Source organism: Alligator sinensis, unplaced genomic scaffold (genome assembly GCF_000455745.1).
Source record: "Alligator sinensis unplaced genomic scaffold, ASM45574v1 scaffold98_1, whole genome shotgun sequence".
NCBI lineage: Eukaryota > Metazoa > Chordata > Crocodylia > Alligatoridae > Alligator > Alligator sinensis.
In genome coordinates, this window is record NW_005842058.1 from 769,986 (window position 1) to 793,300 (window position 23,315).

The 23,315-nt window shown below is 51.0% G+C and overlaps 1 protein-coding gene and 1 long non-coding RNA gene across 3 annotated transcripts in view; both read right to left on the minus strand.

Moving 5' to 3' along the window:
• Positions 1-14,269, minus strand: part of GFRA2 (GDNF family receptor alpha 2) — an 81,166-nt gene extending 66,897 nt beyond the window's left edge. The window contains exons 1-3 of the mRNA XM_006022983.3: positions 14,145-14,269; positions 9,318-9,461; positions 6,733-7,067 (exon numbers count right to left, since the gene is read on the minus strand). Coding sequence (XP_006023045.1) covers positions 6,733-6,778 — 46 coding nt within the window. The 5' untranslated portion in view covers positions 6,779-7,067; positions 9,318-9,461; positions 14,145-14,269. The remainder of the gene's footprint in view (positions 1-6,732; positions 7,068-9,317; positions 9,462-14,144) is intronic.
• Positions 14,270-16,712: 2,443 nt separating this feature from the next.
• On the minus strand, positions 16,713-22,163 carry LOC102380016. 2 transcript variants are annotated; one of them, XR_323763.1, is made up of 3 exons: positions 22,093-22,163; positions 21,529-21,689; positions 16,713-17,187 (listed from the first exon to the last, which is right to left on the minus strand). It is a non-coding gene; the product is annotated as an uncharacterized LOC102380016 (long non-coding RNA). The 2 variants fall into 2 exon arrangements; XR_001357982.1 differs by having other exon boundaries at positions 21,529-21,702; positions 22,093-22,123.
• Positions 22,164-23,315: the final 1,152 nt, after the last annotated feature.

The following is a 23,315-nucleotide window of genomic DNA, read 5'->3' on the forward strand; positions in this document are numbered from 1 at the left end:
CACCCCCCCCCTGCAGCTCCCAAGCCCCCGGTGCTCCCCGCCTTGTCTGCAGCACGTGGCCCTGCAGGAGAAGAGCAGGCTGTGCCCCTCCAGAGCCCCCAGCCCAGCGCTGGGAGGGCCTCCCTGGGTGTCCAGCAGCTGTGGACCAGGGAGGAGGCGGGGGTGTGGGTGCCTTCCACAAGCAGACGCCTGCCTGGAAGAAGAGCCTGGCTCACTGTGGCGCGGCCAGCAAAGGCCAGGGAGGCAAAGGCAGGACCTGCTACCAGTGATGTCCCCGAGGAGCCGAGACAAACGTAGCAGCGCTGCTGGGCAGGGGCTAGGCTGGAAGTCTGGGGGACGGTTGTGCTCAGAGCGACTAGGACGCCAGGCATGCACTGGGCTGCACAGAGCCCACACCCGTTTTATCCCCCATGCCCTGCTGTGCTGTGCAATGGTGTACACGGGCCCAGAGCATGCAGAGCCACCCCGACCTTGTCACCATGCAACCTCAACAGTCCTACAAGATTCAGGGCTCTGAGCACAGCTGCTTCCATGGCAAACAAGCATCCTTAGACGCTTTAACCTCACATTCACAGTATGGAAAACAAGAAGCGGGGGGGGGATCACAAGCAAAAATGTCAAGTGTTAAGTGAACCTTTCAGTTCAGCATCCCCTTTTTTTTCCTGTCACTTTAGATAAGAAGTGGAAACAAAAAAAAAACCCCTTTCATAAGAAGCGGAAACAAAAAATCCGGTCAGACAATCTTTGAGATGGCATCAAAAGCCGTATTCAGCGGGTTGGGGAGGAGAGAGGCAGTGGAGAGGGGCCAGAGCTGTTGTCATTGCTCATGTTGTGGGAGTCTGATCCTGCTGCCTCGAAGACAAAGCGAGGCAAACCTACGCATGCCAAAGGGGAGAGGAGAGAGCAGTTGAGAGAGAAATTACAGCTTCTGTTCCTGGCCACTAGAGAAAGGCAGGCACAGCACACAATCTTATCAGCTGCTCCAAGGCCTGGCCAAATTGTCCCGGCATCGGGCTCCTGAAGACACTGCTTTTAGCTGCCCTTTTGAACACAAATTCGGAGTGTGTGGTGCAAGAAAAGGCAATCTTAGCCAAGCCAGACTCCTCTTTTTAAGCAGGAGGCAAGAGAGAGAGATAAAGAGAAATAAAGCAGGGAAGGAAAACAACACAGGAGGGGGGTGTGAGAACCCGACGGCAATTCTCCTAGCCCAGGGGATGTTCAGGATGTAGCTGAAGACAGCAGAGGTGGGGGTGGCTGCTGGGCCCCTCTCTCCAGCTCGGTTTGGCCAGGATGGCAACACACACCTTTTCATGCAGCAATACTTGCTGTCGTATTAAGGCCCTCCGCAAAGTCCTGATGGCAGAATAGTCCACATTACATCTCATCATATCATCCACAAACTAGGCTTTGTTTCTAACCCATTGCCTTCCCGGCCATACTCTTTCCTTCCTCGTTTCAGCCCAGCCCTTGGGTGGTCCAGCTAGGCCTCTCTGCCTGAGGCATGCTGGCTTTTCTATCCTTAGCTTCTGCTGATTTCTATAAACAGTTTTCTATAACAAGTGGAGTTTGACAGAGTGCCCTCAGCCCACTCAGAGAGCCAGGCCCCTGCTTTTATGCCCAGAGCAACTTCCTAGACAGGCCACTCTGCCGCCTGCCTGAAATGGGTCCTGGAGAAGGGCATTTGCTTGCATAAGCAGAGCAGGAGCATATTGCTCTGAGTTCAGATCTGGTAGGTTTCCTTGCTTTAAAAAACTTGCCCTTCCTGCATTTGGTTTCCTTAACTTTGCAGAACAACCAACACAGTCCTTTTCCTCCCCCCGCAAAACAGGGCCACCAGCTTCCCATCTCAAACACAGCAGAGATGCCTTTCAGGGACAATTTGGTACCTGATCACTGAGGCGTGCTCCAAGGACAGGAGACTCCCAGACTGCTCTAGCAGTAGTAAACACTTAGCTCTCCTTTCTACCCTGTCCTATTTCCTGTCCCTTTCCTGCCCGGTAATTCCCCTTTCTCTGCCTTTGAGGGTAGTATAGGTTAAAAGCCTGATAAAATACCATGTTCTGGTACCTACAATGAAACCCTCCCAAAGAGCATTTCAAAGAACCCATTAAAGGTCTGGGAGTAGCAGGCCTGGATGGAGCCACAGCAAACCTGGAAAATATAAATGGCCCTTTAACCAGCGAGAATGAAGTCCTCAGCTGATCATTTTCTCACATTTGTTCATAGCTGACCAGTGATGCCTGCTTGAAATCAGATCCGTTACAGGTGGAGTAAGCCCTCCTGAACGGCCCCCATCCTGCCAGCTCCCGAGTGTCCCAGTCTCTGCTGGTCCTTGGAAGGGGATTGGAGCCTTGCAGGACTGGAGCATGCGATGCAGCATAACAGCAGCCATGTGGTCCAGCCTGCTGGGCACTGTGCTGCAACTCCAGCCACGTGTATCCTATTCCCAGGCCTGCTACTGACCTTGGAGGAGGCTTTTGTGTCTGTTGTGGGAGCAGATTAAAAAATGATTACCTTGTTGCAATAAATGTTCCAGCCAGAGCTGGTGGTTAATTAATTAAGTCAGGAGACAGAGCTGTGCTGGAGCTGCTGCTGGGCAGGGGAGGGGGGTTCTTTCCCAGGCCAGCAACCAAAGAAGAGATGCGGAGCCTGGTTTTGCTCTCACAGGCTTTTTTCAAGCCAGGAAAATGAGGTGCCTTCCAGAGATACATTAATGCATCTGGTCTCAGACAGCGCTGGACAATGACAGTCATGTTTAAAATCTACGTTCAGCTCCAGGCCATCTGAGCTTTGCCTCCATTTGGAATCAGGGTAGCTACCTCAGCGCAAAGCCCTGTGTGGCGAACCCCTCCAACATCCATTTTAAAAGGGTTTGCATCTCTCATACTTAATCTAGTCAGGATCATGCTCAATGCATCTGTTTCTAGTCTGATCTCGAAAAGCCCGGACATGGGTTTCTTGCAGTTAAACAAAATCCATTCATAGAAAACGAGAGTTGGAAGGGACCTCAGGAGGTCACACCTAGTCCAACCCCCTGTTCAAACAGGACCACCCCCAACTAGATCATCCCAGTCAAGGCTTTGTCTAGCCAGGTCTTAAAATACTGCAAGGTTGGAGAGTCCATCACCTCTCTGGATAAACTGTTCCAGTGTTTTACTACCCTCCTTGTGAGCAGTTTCTTCTTAATACCTAACCTAAACCTCCCTTACTGCAACGTGAGACCATTTATCCTTGTTCTATTCGTTAACTCATTCATCTGTGGATGTTTGTGCAATAAGAAGTCCTGAGTCTAGGGGTCTTACAAGAGAGCTAAAACCTTGACTATGAAACCACATGAGGTTAATGTGAGCTACGTTGGCATTAGAGATCACTGCTTCTGTTGCACCCTAGCCCTTTGCTTTAATAAGGAGGATCCAGCAGCCTGGAATTTCATTTATAATTTATTTTAAAATCGTTTATAGCCAAGGCTGTGAGGAGCTCCCGAAATCAAAGCACTGAGTCTCACAAAGAGAAGAACAGAAATGAGGAAGCATATCTGCGTTGCATGGAGGCCTGCACTGCACTGCCTCACCTCCCAAAGCCCCACCCTGCCATACAGAAGGGGCAAAGTAAAGACTGATTTGTCCTCTTTCCAAGCCCCAGAGAGGAATCTGGAGCCAGATGTTCCCAGGGCATAACAACAGAGGCATGAATAACAAGGAAACCAGCTGGATGAAGACTAGGCCCCATGGGTTGAGCATCTTTCATGCCCAAAATGAATTGGGAAACCTTGGCCCTAATTTCATCATTAATGCCCAAATATATGTTGAGTTTATAGACAAGATTTGCATGAATAGCAGCACACAGGGGTATAGACTGACTGTGCTACTATATCAAAGTATTTGCACCATAGAGTGCAAGTAATGAAGTTAATTCCAAAAATAGCTCCATTTGCACATCAACAGATCATCTTTTCTAATCTCAGTGCTGCTTTGACTAAAGCACGATGATGATCAGACAAGCAATGCTTTACACAACACAGGCCGGTATCCATGGGGCTGGCTGACTTCAGCTGTTTTTATCCTGTAGCGATACGGGCCTGAACAAAATATTGGCTCTGACTATCCATTAACTGTAGATAAGTCTGGATCGAAATGCAAAAAAGGCCCTTGCCTCGCTGTGGGCTGAATATAAACAATTCTGACTTAAGAAACAGCAGAGCTGAGAGAAGAAGAACTGGAATAGGGGGTCTGCACTGGGCCAGGCTTGAGATGCATTGGTAGCTTGGTGTGAGATGTCTGCTCTGGACTAACAGAAAACAAAGTAGTTCAGGACTGAGGTACAGAAAAGGCTGTACGAGTCCTCAGGCTGTGAAAGCTGTGGGGTGCAGAAAAGGGCCAGCAGACAGCTCGGTGGGGTCCCAGAGCTAGAATAGCCGATGCAGTGGGTCAAGGACTGTGTGGGCACCCCAGGGCTGGCATTGCAGGGACACTTTGGCCTCAGACGGAAAGCTGCTGTTGGAACAGCGTGACGGGGGCTCTCGCAGTGCTAGTGCATGATCATCTCCACCAATATTTATACATGGCTGTGAAACTTCATTCTGTCGCTGCGCTGGGCAATTAGAAAGCCTTTGTGACATGACAAGGCTAATCAGCAAAGCCGATTACAGATGGAATGGAAGTAGGGATGCGCCTGGCGGAGGGCCTTGCTTTTGGGATGGCCTAGCTAGTCTCCTCCTGTCATTAATGCACTCCTCTGCCATTCATGCACCTCCAAATTTGAGGCAAGGAGTCCCTGGTGGTTTACCCATTGTAAAGATATATGTCCAGGACCTTTTGGTGCTCCTTAATTTCTGGTACAGACTTGCTATGGGTGGAGCTGGGCTCTATGGAGCAGCCCTACTTTGGAGTCCTGGATTATCTTGGGAAGGAAGAAAAAGCCAAAGTTACCATCAGTTTGGAAGGGGCAGCTCCTCTTCCTTCTCTGGGCATTCTTTGGATAAATGTGACCAAGGAATTTCTACCCTCCCTTGCATTTAAGTCCCTGTAATGCAAGCTGGATTTGCTTGTGCTCTCGCCTTTCGGCTTTAATTCTATGAGGTATTATCACATTAGCGGGAGTCAGGGTTGTAACGGTGACAGATTCTCATTAGCAGTGTAATCCGCGGGGAGGTGGGACCCGTCTGGGCACCCTGAAGCATCAGCCTGATTCCCGCAGTCTCACACCCTGTCTCTCACTGACGGAGATGGCTCAGCCAAAGACGGTCTCTTACCACACCATATTCAGTACCTCCTACTGCTAAGTCCCAGATCTTGCCTGGTGCTACTAGAAGACTAAACGTTACAATGCCACTGCCAGCAGCCTGAGGCTGGGTCAGCTATAGCTAGCCCAAGAAGGGAAGAGAGTCACACTGGAAGCACCTAAGAAGTTGTGCCCCTACTCCCCGTCCAGGCACTAACCCCTCCTGCTGTCAGAGGTGTCCAACTCTCTGGGTCCATCAGGCTTTCCCACAGGACAGGATCTGCAGGAATTATCCTAGGCAAGCATGATAGGGAAGAAGCCCAAAGGAGGAAGGCTGATTCAGTGGTCTGACCAGTAGCCTCAAACTTGGACACCCGACCAAAGGACTTCTCCTGTGGCCACAGCCATGTCACTAGGCCTTGATATCAAGGGTTAACAAACCTTCTCTGCTGCAGCAGGTTGGCATGAGACTAAGTACAGGTGCTCTGGCAGCCAGGTATCCTGCAGTGGGGATGCAAAGTGGATGTATCCCTTCACTCCTTTGAGCTCAGGAGCTCCCAGCACTCTCCCCATCAATAGGCAGGCTCTGCTTGGCAAACAGCAGCCATATTTCTCAGCCTGAATATTACTGGCTACAGCTGAGAACTGCATTTGGATGCCACATGCTCCCAAGTGGTTATTAATGACTTCCTCTCTCCCTAGTCAGAACACTGGACATGCCTTGCCAGGTTGATAATTTGTTCATTAGCCGGCTAATGAATGACTTGTTAATTACAGATTTGATGAACAGCCAGCAAGCCCTATCTGCCTGGAAGAAAAGAGGAGATGGAAGTACAGTATCTAAGGAGGCCCTCTGCTAATGGGCTCTGGGAACCGTGTAGGGCTCTTTGAACTGGCTTGCTTTTTCCTTCGCTAGGTCCCTTTCAGCATGGCTGGTTGCAGGTTTGGAGTATCGTGTGGTTAGAACAGTGCAGCTGGGGGTCAGCAAGCCTACTCCATTTCTGACAGGGAGTGTGGTCCACTGGTTAGAGCCAGGAGAAGATCAGGACTCCTAGGCTTGCCCTCCTGAATCTGCAAGAGGAACTTGGCCTTGTGGCACCTGGGAGCCAGGACTCCCGTGTTCCACTTCTACTCCCGCAGCAGACGGCCTGTGTGGCCTGGGGCAAGTCACTTCTCTTCTCTGAACCTCAGTTTCCCCCTCTGGAAAAGAGCTGGAATCTCGCCTACTGCCTGCATGTGCTGTCAGGGTTAATGGTGCTTATTAAGTGGTCTGAGATGCTCAGATGGAAAGCTCAGGAGGAGGACAAAAGGCTGTATTATTAATCATAGAGTAAGCAATACATCTCCCCGCTGCTAATAGAAATGCACTCTGCCTGTACATCCAGCACCTGATGCCTGAGAGCTTGCGGTATTCATGCACCTGCTCTTCCCAACAGCAAGGCAAAGCCCTCAAGAGCCCATCTCTGCACTAAGCCCTGTCTGCTGCAAACACCTGAATTAGTTCATTCCTACCTTTGGCTTTGAGTTGTTTCTGCCCAGGCCAGGCTGATGCTTTCATCCTCTGGATGGGTTTTCCTTACGGAGTGACTGAGCTGGGCTGGGCATTGTGCTTTGGGCACTTCTTGCTGGGGACTTGCTTTTGCAGGCTCAGGGTATAGGTCTCCACTTGGATTACATTCCCAGGCAAACCAGGCTACCAGCCCTTGCACCAGACTGTCTTAGGACTCTTCAGCTGCCGATGGCCTCATCCTCCTTTGCCAGCCATCCAGCCAAATTCAGAACTCCCTGCCAGGATTTTGTCCCCACCATCCTCGACACAAGTTTCTTTTCACCTTGTTAAAAAAATCCTCCAAGAAAAGGGAAAGCAAATTAACCAAACTCTCAAGGCCTCAGCGCTAAGAGGCACAAAACAAATGGAATAGCCCTGTGGCTCGCGTCCAGTTAGGGGCAGGCGTTACCTGTGCAGCTGCCCCACCATAACTAACTTGCTTCTCCAGGCACGGCTGAGTTATGGGGCACTTATGTGCCAGACCTGGCTGCCATTACTCATGGCACTTGTGGGACATTCTCCAACAATCGATACGTGAGGCTCTGAAATGGTGTGGGAGAGCTGGGCAGGCCAAGGCAGAGGCTGGGGAGTCACAGTAAACTCTCAGCCGTCTTGCTTTCACTGTTATGGGGGGCTGCAGTACTGTGCTGAAAGCACCAGGTTTTCAGAAGCAAGGACCCTTGTGTCCCTGGGGGCACAGCAAGTCCAGCATCTCAGGTGGAGGGGCCAAAGCTAACCAGCTCTGACTGAGCCTGATGGTGGGAAAAAACCTTCTGATTTCACCTTCATAGTCCCAGGCATGATCCAGAATTGCTGACATTGCCACTTATTTCACTGGGAGCAGGGAAATCACAGCACAGACCTGTAGCCCACTGAGTAAACAGGGCCAAGCATTGATATCCATGCTTCCTAGAGTGCTGGCCAAATGCCTTGGGGAGGTGCACTGAGTAGCACCCTGCAAAGGGAAGCTGGAAAGGAGGAGCTACACACACATTACTTCCACTCTATTTTTACTACTGGTTTTATTTCTACTTCCCTCTGCTGCGTGAAACATCAGGGTTTCTCCACTCCATCAACACCGACAGCTCACAAAGGATTGAAGCCCTGTCCTCTGTGACGGTGATAGCTAACACATAGGCTGCTTTAGCCTGGATGGTAAAAGACTGCCCCTGGGGGTCTGATGCCAAGTCTGTTGCAGTCAATGAGGGTCTTTCCATTGCTCTCAGTGGTTGCTAGAAAGCCGGGAGTTGATCCCTCTGGGAACCAACCAATCCCTTGAGGAGGGAGTTTGCGGGGCAGCTGATTGCAGCAAGCCCATAGCCACAGGCTGCAAGAGTCCCTGCAACTCTGACACAGCCCCCTGCACATGATGCACCCTGACAGCTGCACAGGCTCGTGCTATTTTTTCCCCTGCTGATGCTTTCCAAGTCAGCTCTCCCTCTTTAACCTCCATTGGGAAACATGCTACCTTCCTCATACTGCCCTTCCCCTCCATGGCTGATGTTCTTCTATGGCTGTAATTGCTGCTGTGGGGGAAAATGCTTGGTAATAGCAAAAGCTTAACCAAAAAAAAAAAAAGAGAGAAAAGAACCAGGGCTAATATAGAGTCCCCTGCTTGCTCTGACCCCTCTGAGCAAACACACTGCTGTTTGCCAAGCTTTAAACCTTGATAGCATGGGAACTGCCAGTTTGACAATGCCCTTGACTTCAGAGTTTGTTCAGATGCTTGGCAGCCCAGGCTGAGTTCTGCTAAGCAGTCCTGCAGCTCCATATCCTCTTCAAATGATAGTAATTAAAGTAAAGTAATTTAGCTCTGATGTTGCTCATGAACCTGTCAGTTCCTCACTGTCTATAAGGCAAGTCTCTCTTGATCTTATTCCTGTCCTCCTCCTCCTCCTCTTTGCCCCTTGCCCATCTCTTGCTTGTGTTCTCCTTTCCAGACCTTTCACTTGTCCCCTTCACCAAAAACTTCAAGTTCTTGTGTCCCAGTCTGTCTTTGGCTCAAGCCCAACCAAACTGCTATTCTAGTGGCACCTTCTGTTGGCTTCAACTGAACACAAGACCAACCCAGCTGCAAATCAGGACTCGGGTGTCACAATGACATATCGGTGATACTGCTCACCGCTTGTAGAGCTAGGCTTGGCAGACAGCCTATGGCTGTAGGAACCCCTGAGTTTCAGAAAGGTTTCATATCCAAATTCTCAACCAAAACTCAATCTAGAAGATGGGACTGGCATAGTCTAGCGGTCAGAACATGAGTCAGGGCATCAGGACTCACTTCCTACCACTGCTACCTACTCCCTGTGTAATGCCAGGCAACCCAACCCCAATTCTGTACTCCAGGAGACTCCTGCATCAGCTACCAGGGCCTTGGGTTGAGATGGGCTGAAATAAGTGGACCATAAAGTCTCTCCCCAGATCAGGTGGGTGGTGAGCTAGCGGGGAGGAGTACAGTGCAGCACAGCTTTGGCTCTTGTCCCTCTACTCCAAGCTGGGGAAGAGCAAACAGGCGGCAGCCCCCAGCACAAGTCACTGCGGGCTCACTCACCAGTATGTCATTGGCACCCGGGATGAAAGGAAGACAGCAGGGCCGGCTCCTTTACACCTGTTCCTTCCTCGTTCTGTGGAGAGCTAACAAGAGCTGCTTGGCGGTAGTGCAGTCAGCTCTATCGATCGGGTTCCCAGATCTGTCCTGCCAGAGAGAAAGCGATAGTTCAGAAAGGACATGATTCTCCCAGCTAATTGAATGCTTTAAGACTGAGCTTCATCCAAGACACTTAAGAAGATAATCAATGTGTGTGCTGTATACACTGTGGATCTGCATGTGCTTCCTCTGTGCGGCCCACGCAGGGCCTTCGGGGAAAAGGCAGGAGTGGGGTCCCCAGGGAATCATGAGGCAGAGAGCTTGGAGCGACTTCCAGCTTCTTGCCAAAGGAAGCCTCTGCTCCTCTCTGCTTCTGCCCACTGTTGAGGACTCCTCCCCCAGCATATCCGGTGCATGGGGCAGCAAGGAGAAGACAGGGGGCACTTTGGGATAACCATGAGCTCCAGCCATCTCTACTGTCTCTTGTAGCACATGCATATAGCAGCAGTTAAAGAGGTCTCCAGGCTGCTCTAATCCACACCAAGGTCCAGGCAGGAGACGAGGGACCTTGACAGCATTAGGGACAGGATACCCGAGTAGCTACTGTGAGCCAGGCCTGACCATTCCTGGCATTCCAAACTCAAATACAAGTTTCCAAAACCTTCCAGCATTTGCCAGCACAGGCTCCAGCCTTTATTTTATTTATTACTTTCTTAGCATCGGGGACTGTGTGATGTCTCCTCTGGGCCTCCACCAAGAAGTGGTCAACAAGCCCCATGCAACCCAGTATTAGGTGAGTACCAGCAAGACCCGCAGAGCTGAGCTGTCAGGTTTCATGTTCATACACACATCAGGCAGTGCCATCTCAAATTATATTTGACATTCAAATAAAACCCCAAAGCACCTGAGCAAGAAGGACTGGCTGAAAGAGCAGCAGCTGGGGATTTTCTTCCTAAGGAATGGATTTGTTTTACTCCAGTCTTAGCTTATCTTTTTAATTGACCCTCCTACTTCAATCCAGCAGCTTTTGGAAGTTTGCACAGTGTCGGGAAGGAACATTTAACAGGAAGGAGGCAGAGAGAGTGAGTGAGAAAATGAGGTTGCTTGGGAAAGGAAGAGAGGGGTTCAGTGTGGCCTCTTGGGCTTGCAGAACCAGCTGGTCTGGTGCAGCGGGACCAGAGGACAGGGTAAGGACATGGTTGAGAGGGCTCTTGGCACAAGGGGCAAAGAATGGGCTCCACCAGCAGCAGCTGGGGACAAGCAGTAGATCACATCATGCAAAGAACAGGGGCAGGAGTGGAAGGGAGCCTGGCCCCAAAAGAACCTGCCCTCCGGCAATTCTGCACCCCTAAACAGCTCCAGATTTCCGCCCAGATCCCTCCAATCTGTGTTTTTCCTTACGCTGCTGTAACCAGTGCGGAGGGAAAGTCACTGTCCCTGATAGGGTCCCGCAGCCTGGCTAGTGTTGGTACCACAGAGCTGCAGGTTAAGGGTGGCTGTGTGCACTTGTGTGTCTGGGCTTGCTGGGTACAGCTTCTTGTCTATAGGTGGCAGCAGCATTCTGGAGCTCCTGCAGAGGGAAATGGTAGTATGAAGAGCAACAGAGAGCCCTGCCTGCTTAGCTAGTTACTAAGGAGAAGAGTTATCCTGCAGGACAAGGTTCAGGATTCAGTGGGCTGGAGAGGATGCTTCAATCAGGCATTGATTCTTATTGCTGGCTGCAGACAGCGATACACCGGCTCCTAGGAGACACCTCCCCACCTCCTGGAAGGAATGACTAGCAGGCTGGCACAGCTGGATCTCCCACCAAAATGGGCCAGGTACTAGGGCCAGCAGCTGAGGTGGTATGGCAGTGTTGCTGGCCCCTGTGTCCTAGTGGCAGGGCATTGTTGGGTAAAGGGGACACGAGGACACACAGGCGGATGAAGGGGTTGCTCAGGGGACAGCACAAAGTCTTAACTCATGTCAGGCTGCCTAGCAAAGCCTCTCTCAGGGGAAACACGTGACCACAGGCAAGAGGACTGAGTTGACAGGTACTTTCAGAACAAAAAACCACAACAGTTCCTCCAAGACTCACATTCCCGAGGCACCCCGCCAAGCACCTTTGGGTTGCAGCTGTGGTGTGCCAAGCCTGTGAGGCTGAGAGCTGCTAGTCCGAAGCAAGGCAGCCCTATCCATATGCCGGCAAGAAAAGCAAGCCCACCTGGCAGCCTACAAAACGCCACACTCTACCTGCCCCCAACACACACATACATACACAAACCTGTAACTCGAGGAACATGCCCAGCCTACCTGCAGCCTTGCAAAAAATGCCCCTGGGCTTGCATATTGTTGATTTCCATGGGGCACTCTAGTCAGGAAACTGGGGTGGACATAAGCAGCACAGAGGTAATCAATCCCCTCTTTGGGAGTGCTCCAGGCCCCCCCCATCCAGGGTCTGCTCACGGGCCTCAGCTTTGCACCTAGGACTGACACTATTTAAGAACATAAAACTGAAAGCAAGATCTTTTCTGGCTTGCCACAGCTTCCCCTTGAAAAGCATCAGCTTTCCAGAATTAACAGTACAGCATTGCTTCAAAGAAAGAAGAAAAAGAGCTTGCATGGCTTTCTGCAGAGGCACCATCGAGTGAGCCTTGCTGTAATCATCGTAGACTCCTAGGATTATCAGGGCTATATCACACTAGGCACTATACATGCTATACCAAGTGCAGGTCCCACGGGTGCTCACAATACCCCACAGTGGCTGCTTAGCCCTTGCCAACCTGAAACCTTCCCCCTGTTACTCTCCTGCCACACCTTGAAGTTATTAATTTCTGATGAAAGGGAGGCTGCCCCAGGACTTCCCAATCCTGGTCTTACTCTTAGGACCACAGGTGCTCATAGGCATTGCCTTAAGGGCTAGTTTGTGGCCTCCGCCCTCCCCAATGCCCACTCCCAAGCCTTGCAGGTGACCTGCTAATGTTCACCCTTCCTGCACTATAGGCTTCATGCCCTAGTCCTCATTCCTCCTGGGCTACAGACCTTTGGGCTCTCCAGCCTTGCTGACATATTGCCCTTTCTATGGGTTTGGGCTCTTTGGCCCCACACTCTGCTCTCTGGCAGGCCCCATGCACTGGAGCTTTCCTCGATGCACCCCAGTCCCCCTCCGGGCACTAGACAGTCCCTGCTGCCTGGTCCCCCCACCCCCAGGCACTGGACCTTCTCCCAAGTACCTAGTCCTCCCTGGACTCAACCTCTCACTCCATGATCCAAGATCCATGAGAGGCCTCAGGCCTATCACTTCTTCTTGCCCCTCTTCCTATCTCTCTGGGCCAGTTGGGACCTCCATACCTCCCTTTCAGTCCCTTCCACAACTACCAGACATCACCAGCCCTCTCAGGCCATTGCCTCTGTCCCCAGGCCTATCTATAGCAAGGCCTGCCTAGCTCCTCTCAAGCTCTGGGCCCCCAGCCCCTGTTCCCAGGCCTGTTCCCCTACCCCCTGTTCCCAGGCACGTGACAAGCACCCTATCACACATGCACATAGCGAGTCTGTACCCAAAAAGTTTGCAGTCTAACTAGGCAAGGCAAACAGAGGAAGCTTTGTTATCCTCCTTTCATGGGGTACAGGAATCCCCAAAACCAGGTGATTCACCCAAAGGATCCATAGTAAAACTGGGAATCAAATCCCAGTCTCCCAGGTGTTTTAACCCCAAGACCATCATTGCTCTCCAGCTTAGTTGGACCCACTCTTGTCAGGGGATCATTATAGGCTAGAGATTTTGGAGTGAAACTGGGAAAGCCCCATGCAGGGAAGGTGCCTCCTTCCACCCCCAAGGGAACAGTCAAAGCAAGCAGGGAACAGAGCCAGCTCCAAGAGGCAACTGATGCTTTTAACATGACTTGGGGGAAAGGAGCACATTAATGAGGAAGGCAAAGGCCCAGTTCCAGTATCAGCCACTCAAGCGTAATCAGGCAATGAAACAAATCAGGTTTTGCTAAAAGCTCAGGAGCCCAGGCTGGGCTCCCCCAGCTCTTGCGGCGGGTCCTGGGAATGAGATTTCCATCCATTAGATGGATGTTAGAAGAGAGTAATTGAGATGGCTTGCATCGGGGCAGGGAGCACTTGAGTGGATATGACATAATTGAATGAAAATTCTCAGGCCCTCTCATTACAGTGAATTAGCCAAGCTGGGCCTCTTGGCAGGAAACAAGGTTAAATTCCTATATATCAACATGTTTGCCCTTTGCGGAAAGCTTCCACCATGCAGCAGGAGGTGCAATGGAGAATCGAAGACAGAGGACACGGGGAAGATGAGGAGTCTGGGGTACCGGCATTGTTCTGGGAAGCTGGAGACAAGGCACTAGGTTCTCCAGAGATGAGGCTAGAGATATAACAGAGCTCACCAGTGAAATGAGTTGTCTGGTCTCAAGTGAGAACTGCCAGTCACTCGCTGGAAGAACAGGAAGGGGTGCAAGCACTGAGAGAACAGGGACAACACAACAGGGCTCAGTGCCACAGATCGCTGTGCCTGTCCTGCAAGGAGGTGGTCAGAGAAGAGATGTGGCTTTTGTCTCAGAAGCTCCACCCAGCAGCTCCATCATACTCATCCTGCTCCCTCCCTTCCCCCTTAGGCTTTATTCAGGGGCCCAGCTAAGACCCTGCCTGTGCACCCCAGCCCTGCCCTACTCATGTGCATGTTCCCTTTAAAAGCCCTGGAGCTCAGCCATGCCAAGCCTGGCACCCAAAGGCTCCATGATGGGGGGAAGCAATGGCCTGCCAGAGCCAGCGCTTCACTCTTTTCCTGAGTACCTTGTAGAGAGGGGGCAGCAGGTTGCCTCTTGCTGGCTGCCGGTCCAGGATCAGCTGCACTGGAGAGCAGGACTTGCCCTCCATGGCTTGCCATCTGACTCCTGCGGCCAGCCAGGCACCCACAGGTTCTGCGCCGTGATAGCGCCTACGCCAGCTAACAGATTGGAGAGGTCACATGCCACAGACACTGCACCCCGCTCTCCCCGCCCTGGCCGCCACGCTGGCAGGTTGCTCAGCAGCAGCTGACTCTCTTGGCTGCTCTTCCAGACAGACAGATGGCCCCATGTCATCTGAAGTACGAAGGACAAGCTAAGCACACAGGTATGCAGCCAGTCACGCGCGATGGCAATGCACAGCCCGCCTGCTTCCCTGCTGCACCCCCGGCTCCCGCAGGGGAAAACGTCCATGCAAAGGGACCTTCTCCCCACAACTCTCCAGGAGGAAACTTCTGTCTCATCCCACTGCCCTTCTCCAAGCAGCATCCTCCTCGGCTGCCTTCCGTTGCAGCTCTTACTAGGCCAAAGCTTGAAGGGACTCAGGAATTTCTGATTCACCTTCATGGCCAGTAAATTTCCTGTCTGCGAAAATGGGTTTTGCGATCTTGTACTCCTGCCAGGAGCTGTAACATCACAATAAAAGGGTCGGTTTTCCAGGCACGCACACCCGCACGCAAGTCACTGGGGAGGGTGTGATTCTAGAAGGGCGACTGTGCACGCAGGAAGGGGAAAAGGAGAGGCAGAAGGCACAAAGGGAGGAAAGAGGAGAGAAAGAGAGAGGGAAGAGGCAGGGTGGGAACAGTGCGAGAGAAAGAAGAGGGAGAGGTGGGTGAAGGGGGAAAAAGGAGGAGAGTGGGAAGGAAAGACTAATGCATGGAGAAAGACAGATGTAGTAAGAGGGACTTCCTCTGCAAAAAGATGTCTGCAAAGTGAGCACAACTCCTTCCAACCAGGGCCACCAGGCACAGTAACCACTGATAGCCACACGGGACACACACACAGTCAGTGCTGATGGATGCTCTGCCCACCGGCTCTGTATTCTTAGTAGCTCATAACCCTGCAGATGAGGAGGCCAAGTGGGGAAGGCAGACTCAACCTCACTGTGCATTCACCAGTCACCCATGATCCATGGACCCACACAGCATCAGGAGGTAGATGGGAGACTTCCTAGACAGCACGGTGGGGATAGGGACCGGCTCTTCCTTCTGAGTAGGATGTTTGGAGGCCTGTTAAATTACCAGCACCATTTAAAAATCGCTGGAGCTGGGTGGACTCACATGAGTTGAGGATCTGGCTCATCGCTGATTAATAGTGAATGTAATGCAGGCCTGAATTGGTCCTTAAAGACTCTGAGGGCTGGGCTTTTTTCTCCCCGCTGCAAGAATCAGGCTGTTAAATCCAAAGTCCAGGCCAGATCCCTAGTCATAAAGTTCCCTTCTGTTTCCTCAAATACCATGTATATTTTCAATTTCCCAAAGGCTTCTTCTTCGCAGCATGCTCTAAACCACCACACAGTGTCATTCCAGATTTGTTAAACCACTGCTGCTATCCATCCCAGAGGTGGCTGCATTTCAATGGTGGGTGTAAAGACCCCCACGTACTCTGCATAAAGCCTTTAGGGGACTGGTTTAGGGAAGGAAAGAAGCCTGAGAAATGCAAGAGAGAATTAAAAAAAAAAAACAAAACACCAAACTAGGAAGCTATTGACTAAGCCCGTGTCTGACAGCGTGTTGCCAGAGTTTGGAGAGGCAGGCTATAATATTATATGCCCTACTTTCATTCCGGCGCAGTGAATCTCAGCACTCGGCCGAGTGAATAACACCAAACAAAAGGAGGTGCTTATGAAACATAGCGCTGAGTTGTGATAATAGAAGAGGGAAGAGCTTTGTCAGGGTAACTGACTGCCTGAGAAGGCGAGTGCCACGTGTCAGTTCAAGTGAGGGGAACATCTAGCCAAGCCATTATTAGGCTGCGGCTGCTTTTTTTTCTAAGCTTTCCCCTTCTCCCTGGAGTGTCTTAAAGAGCTGGGTGGGTGGCTGGGAACTTGCTCTTGTTCCATCGAGTGCCAGTAGTAGCACTGAATGGGGCAGTCCCATGCACAAAGGATCAGCCCCTGGATGAGGAGAGTCTCCAAAGCAGCTGCTGCCAACATGTGTGGAGGGTTTTCAGGAGCACTCAGTGTTGGTGGAGCTTTGCTTCCCCTGAAAGCAAGGGGCTGTCTGCTCCTGCTCAAGTCAACGGGCCTACGTTTGTAGTGAAAGCCAAGCAGGGATTTTCCCAAATGGATCCTCTTGTCCCTGGTTACACCGATTTCTCCCTCCGAGTCGCAGGCCAGGGTGGTAGAAGCATTATGCTATCAACCAAAACCTTCGGAGAAAGTAAGGAGCAGGGATCCTGTCCCCAAGGTGAGTCGGGCAGAACACAGACCCAAGTATCCATGCCTTGGAGAGAAGCACCATGCGACTGATTAAAGACCACCAGGGCTCTGGCCCCTCTCTCATACATCTGCCCAAAAGTTTTCTAGAGACAAAACTACTTGGTGAAAAACGAGCTCATCTCATCGTATGGTGCAAAGGATCATGACATAATCCCAGGATTTAGGATCATTTAAAGGGATAGTCATTAATTTATTTATTTTTTAATGAAAATACAGCATACACAAATGAGGAGCAAGCCACCACTTGAGGAATTTGGTACCACGTGTAGCTTTGCCTCCCCCTAACAAGGCATTGCCATTGTGCATCCAGTAAAAGTGCATCAGGTCCAGGGGGAGGCCGATTAGGGCTTTTCATTTTACAGTAGCCGAACTCCCCACTGTGAGAAGCAGCCATGAGCACATGGTTAGGCAGCTGGTGTGCCGGGGCTCCTGTGCCTCTTCCAGGCCAATATCATGTCACAGTTTCCTTGGGCTTCCTCCTCTGTCTACATCCACCTGTTGTCCTGCCTCTTACTACTAGATAGTCTCCATCCCAAAGAGTTTGTTCATACAGCACCTTGCACAGTGGGGCTTGAGACCTGGAGCTTCTTGGGGTTACTGCAAGAGGACACTAAAGGAAGAGAAACAGCAATATTTGAAAATGCAAATGCACAGGAAATTAATTTCCTGCTGCCTGCTGTTTATCTCCACTGAGTTCAGAGAAACAGAACTGTGTGCACGTTTTTTTTTTCTTTCAGTAAGCAAGCAAGATGCTCTCCCGACACCTGGGTTGTATCACTGCTTATTCATCCAAACATGAACAACCCTGCAAACACCTTCATTTCAGTTCACCACTCAAGGTAACTAGGAGTTCATTGAAGATCTTGCCTTTCTATGAGTCTTGCTACAACATTTGCTTTATTTTTACTAGGTAGCATGGAACCACAGGAACTCTTCCAAGCACCTGTCATGGCAGGTAGAAAAGGAGAGTTTTGGTGGACTACACTGTCCCAGCCTGGGGAAAACTGGATTGGAAAGAGTCCGACATATCACTAAGATACTCCCCCCGCCCCTCCTTTAAAATCAATGCTGAAGGAGAAGAATTCAGAGGTAGGCTGGGGATGGCCCAAAGGGGTTAGTAGAGCTGTAAGTAAAAGCAAGGGAGTTGAGAGCAGCCAAAGGCTAAGAGAAAAACCTAATATTCCTCAGGGCATGTGTAATGAGTCTGCTGCCCAGAAAGAGAGGATTTCACTGTGGTCTCTTTGGGACGCAAGAGTTGCCTGGACTTGGGAAATGATAGAGAGAATAGCAATAAGGTGTGAAGATCATGATCAGTCCACATCAAGCAAAGCAAAAAGAGAGAGACATGCTAATATAATTGATCAGAGGAGTAAATCTACAGAGGAGGAGAATATAAACACTCCTGCTGGCACAGCAAACCTTGTTGTGGATGTAATTTTAGGACAGTCAAAGTAATCTAAAGATTCAGAGACCACCAGGGCAGTTGAGGAATGGAAACAGCTTCCCCACGTACCATAAGGCAGAGATCTATGCGGTGTGATTACAAGATCCCATTAACTACCTGGATGTGGATGTGGGAACAGGAATGCAAGGGCAAGGCATCTTCCTAGAGGCAGCTCATAGGGACTGCTTTGCATTGCAGGTTATTCCACTAAAGACTATTCTGCTCACATGCACAAGAAGGAAGAAGAGCTAATATGAGATCACTGGCAATACCAGTGCATTGAAACAGCCTATCCCCAGAGAATGTCCAAGCACCAAGGCAGTGCAGAGCAAAGAGTCGGACACTTGCTTAGCCAGGGCTCCTGCTTGCTGTCCTCTCTTCCGCCATCCACATGATGGAGGAGCCACTGTATCCCACAAGAGGTTGTTCCCTATGGCTACATGTCCCACCCCACCCCAAATACATGCACCTTGTTTTTTAATTAGTCCAGCATCAGCTTCCAGCTGCCTCTGTCTGCTACCATGAGAAACCTCTTACACAGGAAGATACATTTAGACCACTCTCTAAATGGGTGGAGATGCCCATGTCTTTGACTGTACAATACACTCTTCATGCCATGAATCATTCTTGCAGCTCCTCTATGAACCCTTCCCACATCCTTTTTAGAAACGTAAGTAGGAAAGGGGCTCTCAGGACATCGCATCCAGTCCTCTGAGCTTACACACAGTCCAAGGAGTCCTAGAAGTCACCACTCCAACCCCTCAGACCCCACAACCAAAGTGCTTTACAAAACCCCACTCCACTACAGCACGCTGCCAGTACAAAGCAGGGAGACGAGGGCACTGCCGCTGCCCTGTCACTGCAGTGGGAAAAAAATCCCTCCTGATCCCAATTTGACACTAAGCAAGACCTTCTAGCCTAAAGGTACCTTTCTGAATTATGGACACCAGATATGGGCACATGAGCTAATGCCCCAGGAAGAGGTACTACCACCCCCTTATTTCTCCTCCATCGTTTGTCATCCAAGAATCTCATTAGTCCTCAGCTCCAAGCTAGCACTAACACCGGCCAACATTTGTGCAGCTCACAGCATAAGGTGGAACAAGGCCCTCAGTCACAGCCTCACGCAGGGAGCTCATGTTCAGCTGGCTATCCGCCATGGCCCATAATGATCACTCCCTTCTGCAAAGGTCTCTGGAGGTCCCACAATTGAAAGCACTAAGCAATGCCTGGGTGTTGTTATTAATAGTCATTATTATCATTTAAAACTTGGGAAACCAGCCTTGGAAAGGAATAGGAGATGGCCAGAGGGATTGCAACCGGAGATGTGCCAGCGTCTGGTAAACCAAGGCAGGAAAGACAGAGAGATGGTGCTTCAAATACATCCCAGTCCCCCGACCAGGGAGACAGTCTGCCTGGCTGAGTAAGGAAGGGAGAGGTGAAGATGGAGGGCTTTGAAAAGCATAAACAATCTGATCAAGAGCAGGATCAGGTGACCTAGGAGAAAAATCAAAGGAGCAAGTGAAAAGGGCAATTAGCCGAGCTAAAAATCACTGTGTGCCTGAAGCCGCACAGAATATTTTAAACTCTCAGCACAACAGCGCTCTTCAGCTCTATCCACAGCAGACAGGGAGAGATTGGCCCATTATAAAAAAATGTGACTGTGGTAAATTGGAGACAGGGGAAATAAGGAAGTGGCAGATTTGTTAAAGAGGCATTTTGCTTCTGTCTGCACTGAATGAGCTTGGAGACGGAGCAGTCTGGAACAAGAACAAGAGCATCACCTGGAATTAGAGGGGAGGAGCAAGATGAGGCCGAGGGAACACCAGAGCTAGAAATGGGAGCAAGCCAGCCCCCTGGATTAACAGCCCCCTCCAGAGATCTCTGCACAACCTGAAGCATGGAACAGGAGCCCTCTCATCTTCATTTGCATAGCAACAGAGATTAAATCATTAGCTGCCCAGACTGGATATCTGCTCGGTGTCAACTGGTGTGTGACAAGGGGGCTGTCCCAGGGCCAGTCACAATGTTGGCCTGCCCACCTGTCTAGGGCAGTCCACCCTGACTATCCTGCCATGCCTTGTTGTATTAAATAAACAGATGGAAAAATGCATGAGGCTCCCCATTTTATGCCCTGATGCCAAGGGCAAATACATGGCTCAGACCTCTCCTTTACCATGTCCCATGCCTTACAGATGGCATCCAAGAGTCTCTTCCACTATTACCCCCCTCCCAGCCCCACTGCTGGGCAGCACTCAGCCTCTGGCCCAAGCTTGGCCTCAGTCATCCTCAGACTTACCTTGACCACATGCCCCCTCACTGGGGCCTCTACTCCCACACGCACTCTGGGCTCCTGGCCTCTCGTTAGGCTCCTTGCCCCCTCACTGGGGTTTCTGGGCCTTACACCCCTTGGGGCCCCTTTCAATGTACCTGGACCCCACTCTTGGCCTATGGATAACTCGGGCCTCAGGTATCTGTTGACATACCTGGACCTCACTCTCCTTCAGACCTCCCACTAGGCATCACTCATTCAGGCATTGATGTTATTAATTTTTCATAACAGGGAGGCTGCCCCAGGGCCTCTTAAGACTACAAGTACTCATGGTCATTGCCTGAAGGGCTCATGTCATGGGCTCCATCCTCCCCAATACGCATTCCCATGCTTCCCCAATCCCATACTCTTCATGGACTACAGGCTCCCAGCCCAATGCTTTGCCCTCTGGCAGGCCCCAAGCACTGAAGGGGGATGGCTAGGAGGGCACTAGACCCTCCTAGCCATCCCCCCTCCCACCAGGCACCAGACTCTCTTGCTATGCCCTGGGCACTAGACCCTCCCGGTCCCCTCCAGGCACCAGATCTTCTTCCAAGTACCTAGTCATTGTTGGACTCAAGCTCACTCCCTGTGGGCCTCAGACCTATCCCTTCCAAGGTCTGCCCTGGCACCACAATCCGCCTCTCAATGGGCTCTGGCTCTCTGCCTCCGGGCCCTAGGCCCTCTATCCTTCCAGCCCCTCACTCTCTCTCTCTAATGGGGCCAGTTGGGACCTCCATACCTCCCCTTCAGTCTCTTTCCCAACCACCAGATCATTCCTCAGCAGCCCTCTCGGGCACTGGGCTCCTGGCCCCGCTGCTCCCAGGCTTATCTCTTCCAAGGTCTGGCCAGCTCCTCTCAAATACTGGGGCCTTCTCGGGCTTTGCTCTACTCACCTGCTGGACTTCAGGCACCCTGGCCCTCCACTGTCTGCTGACCCTCTCCAGGCTCACCCACTCCTGTGCCCAAACCTATCTCTTCCAAGGCCTGATCTGTCCTGGGCTCATTGCTGCTTACCCCAGCTCAGCTGTTATTGGATCCCTGCTGCCAGGAGCTCTTCTCCCAGTGGCACTCAGGGGTACACTGCCTGACCAGCCCAGGCCCTGGGCTTATATAGCACAAGCCCTGCCCCTTCTTGGTCAGCTGACTTCCTAATCAGCCCCTGCCCCTGCAGACCCCTTCTCAGATAGCCTTACCTTTTAAAGTGGCAGGCATACCCCACGTGCCCTGTCACACTCTTCTACCCAGAGGATGATTTCTATGTAACCAAGTAGCAGGCAGCACGTGTAGGATGGGATGAGATAGGCCAGCTCCACCTCTGAATCCTCCAAACCAACTGGGCCTTCATCAGAGGAACCTAGAAAGACAGGCTGGGAGGCATGAAGATAGAGCAAAAGACATGACTGAAACTAACCTAGAAGTGGAGTGAATATGCAACAAACCAACTTTTTCTTGTCTTGTCTCCAATTAGCCCATCTGGAGGCTTCTGCTGGAAAATGTTTACCCGCCAGAGCCAGCTCACAATATGAAACTCCGGAAGAGGGAGCAGAGAAACTCTTTAATTCCCATCAATGCTTACGGGTGCTGCTGTTTGTTTCTGAGTTTTAATAAACAATTTACAAATGTTGTCTCTTTTTTTCCCACGGTTCCCCAGTAATTGAAGGCTCATTAATAAGGAATGACTTGCTCAAACGCAGCTCATCACTCTCCCTGACAAGGGGGGCGGGAGGCCCATGAATATGCATGGCTGTCATATTTACCTTCTTTAGGATTTCATAAAAATGCCTAAATAAATAGCACTCTCTTCCCAGCGCACACTCCGAAAACACAACCTGGCTCCCGACATCCCCAGCACGCTGCTCCTGCCTGCTTTCTTCCTGTCAGCCCTCTCCTACCACCCCCTCCCAGAGCCTGGTGAAATGCAGCTATGATTATTAAACACCCTCTTTGTCACAGCTGGTCAAATACAACAGGGTGTCTGTGTCAGTGCGGGATGAAGAAGGCAAACACAAACAAGGTGCTCCTTATAATGGAGCGAGGGGTAGCTTTGCAAAAAGTGAGAAGGAGGGGGCTGTTTTAATTAGCTTAGAAAGCAGGCTCTCTGGCTTTGAACAGCTGCAGTCACTCGCTGTTTAAGCTGTGGGATTTCGGAGAGATTGGCAGATTCCGTTCCAGGTGCTTTCAGTTGCTCTCGCAACAATGGCCTTTTCAATATTTCCGGATCCCATCTTGTCCAGTTGGATGCTGTACCCAGCACCGTGGGGTCAGAAGCCCAGGTCCACAAAAGTATCCTGGTTTCTTAGCCCCAGTGCGACCAGTGTGAATGAATGGGAGCTGGGTGCCTAAATGCTGTTGTGATTCTGGTCCCGAGGGCCATGGGCAAAAAGAAGAACAAGCAGAATTACCAGTCTCACATCACTGGCAGGTCTTGGCTGCACTGGCCTTTCTGCTGCAGAGACAACCATGGCCCTGAATCTGTTCAACTCGTCTTCACCTAAGTTTGGAGCCAGATGCAAAAGGTCCCCTCTGCTGCATGCACACGTGCATATTCCACTGGCAGGTTATTTTCTTGAGAAATTCCCACTCCGGGGCTCAAAACAAACTAGTGAGTCCTGCTCCTGGTGGTATCCTTGTAATCTCCCTGTCTCCCCTGGGTTCTTCAGGAGAGTTCAGTAACACCTCATATCCTTCATCCTTCAGCGAAGGAGAAGAGAAAGGAGCAGGGAGAGGAGAAGGAGGGTGGGAGGTGATCCCTGCATGTAGCTATGCCAATCAACATCGCAGCAAATATTCCTCTCCCCCACTCAGCCTGTGATCAGACGTTACAGGCCTCTTTTAGATGTCTGAAGCCATTCCCTGATCCGCTGTCAGGAGCTGCCCTGCGGGTCCCTGGCAATATTTCAGAGTAGCTTGATTATTTTTATTGTCTCTAACTTCCACTCAAAGCTGCGCCTGCTGTGTCAGCCGGAATATTTATAGCACC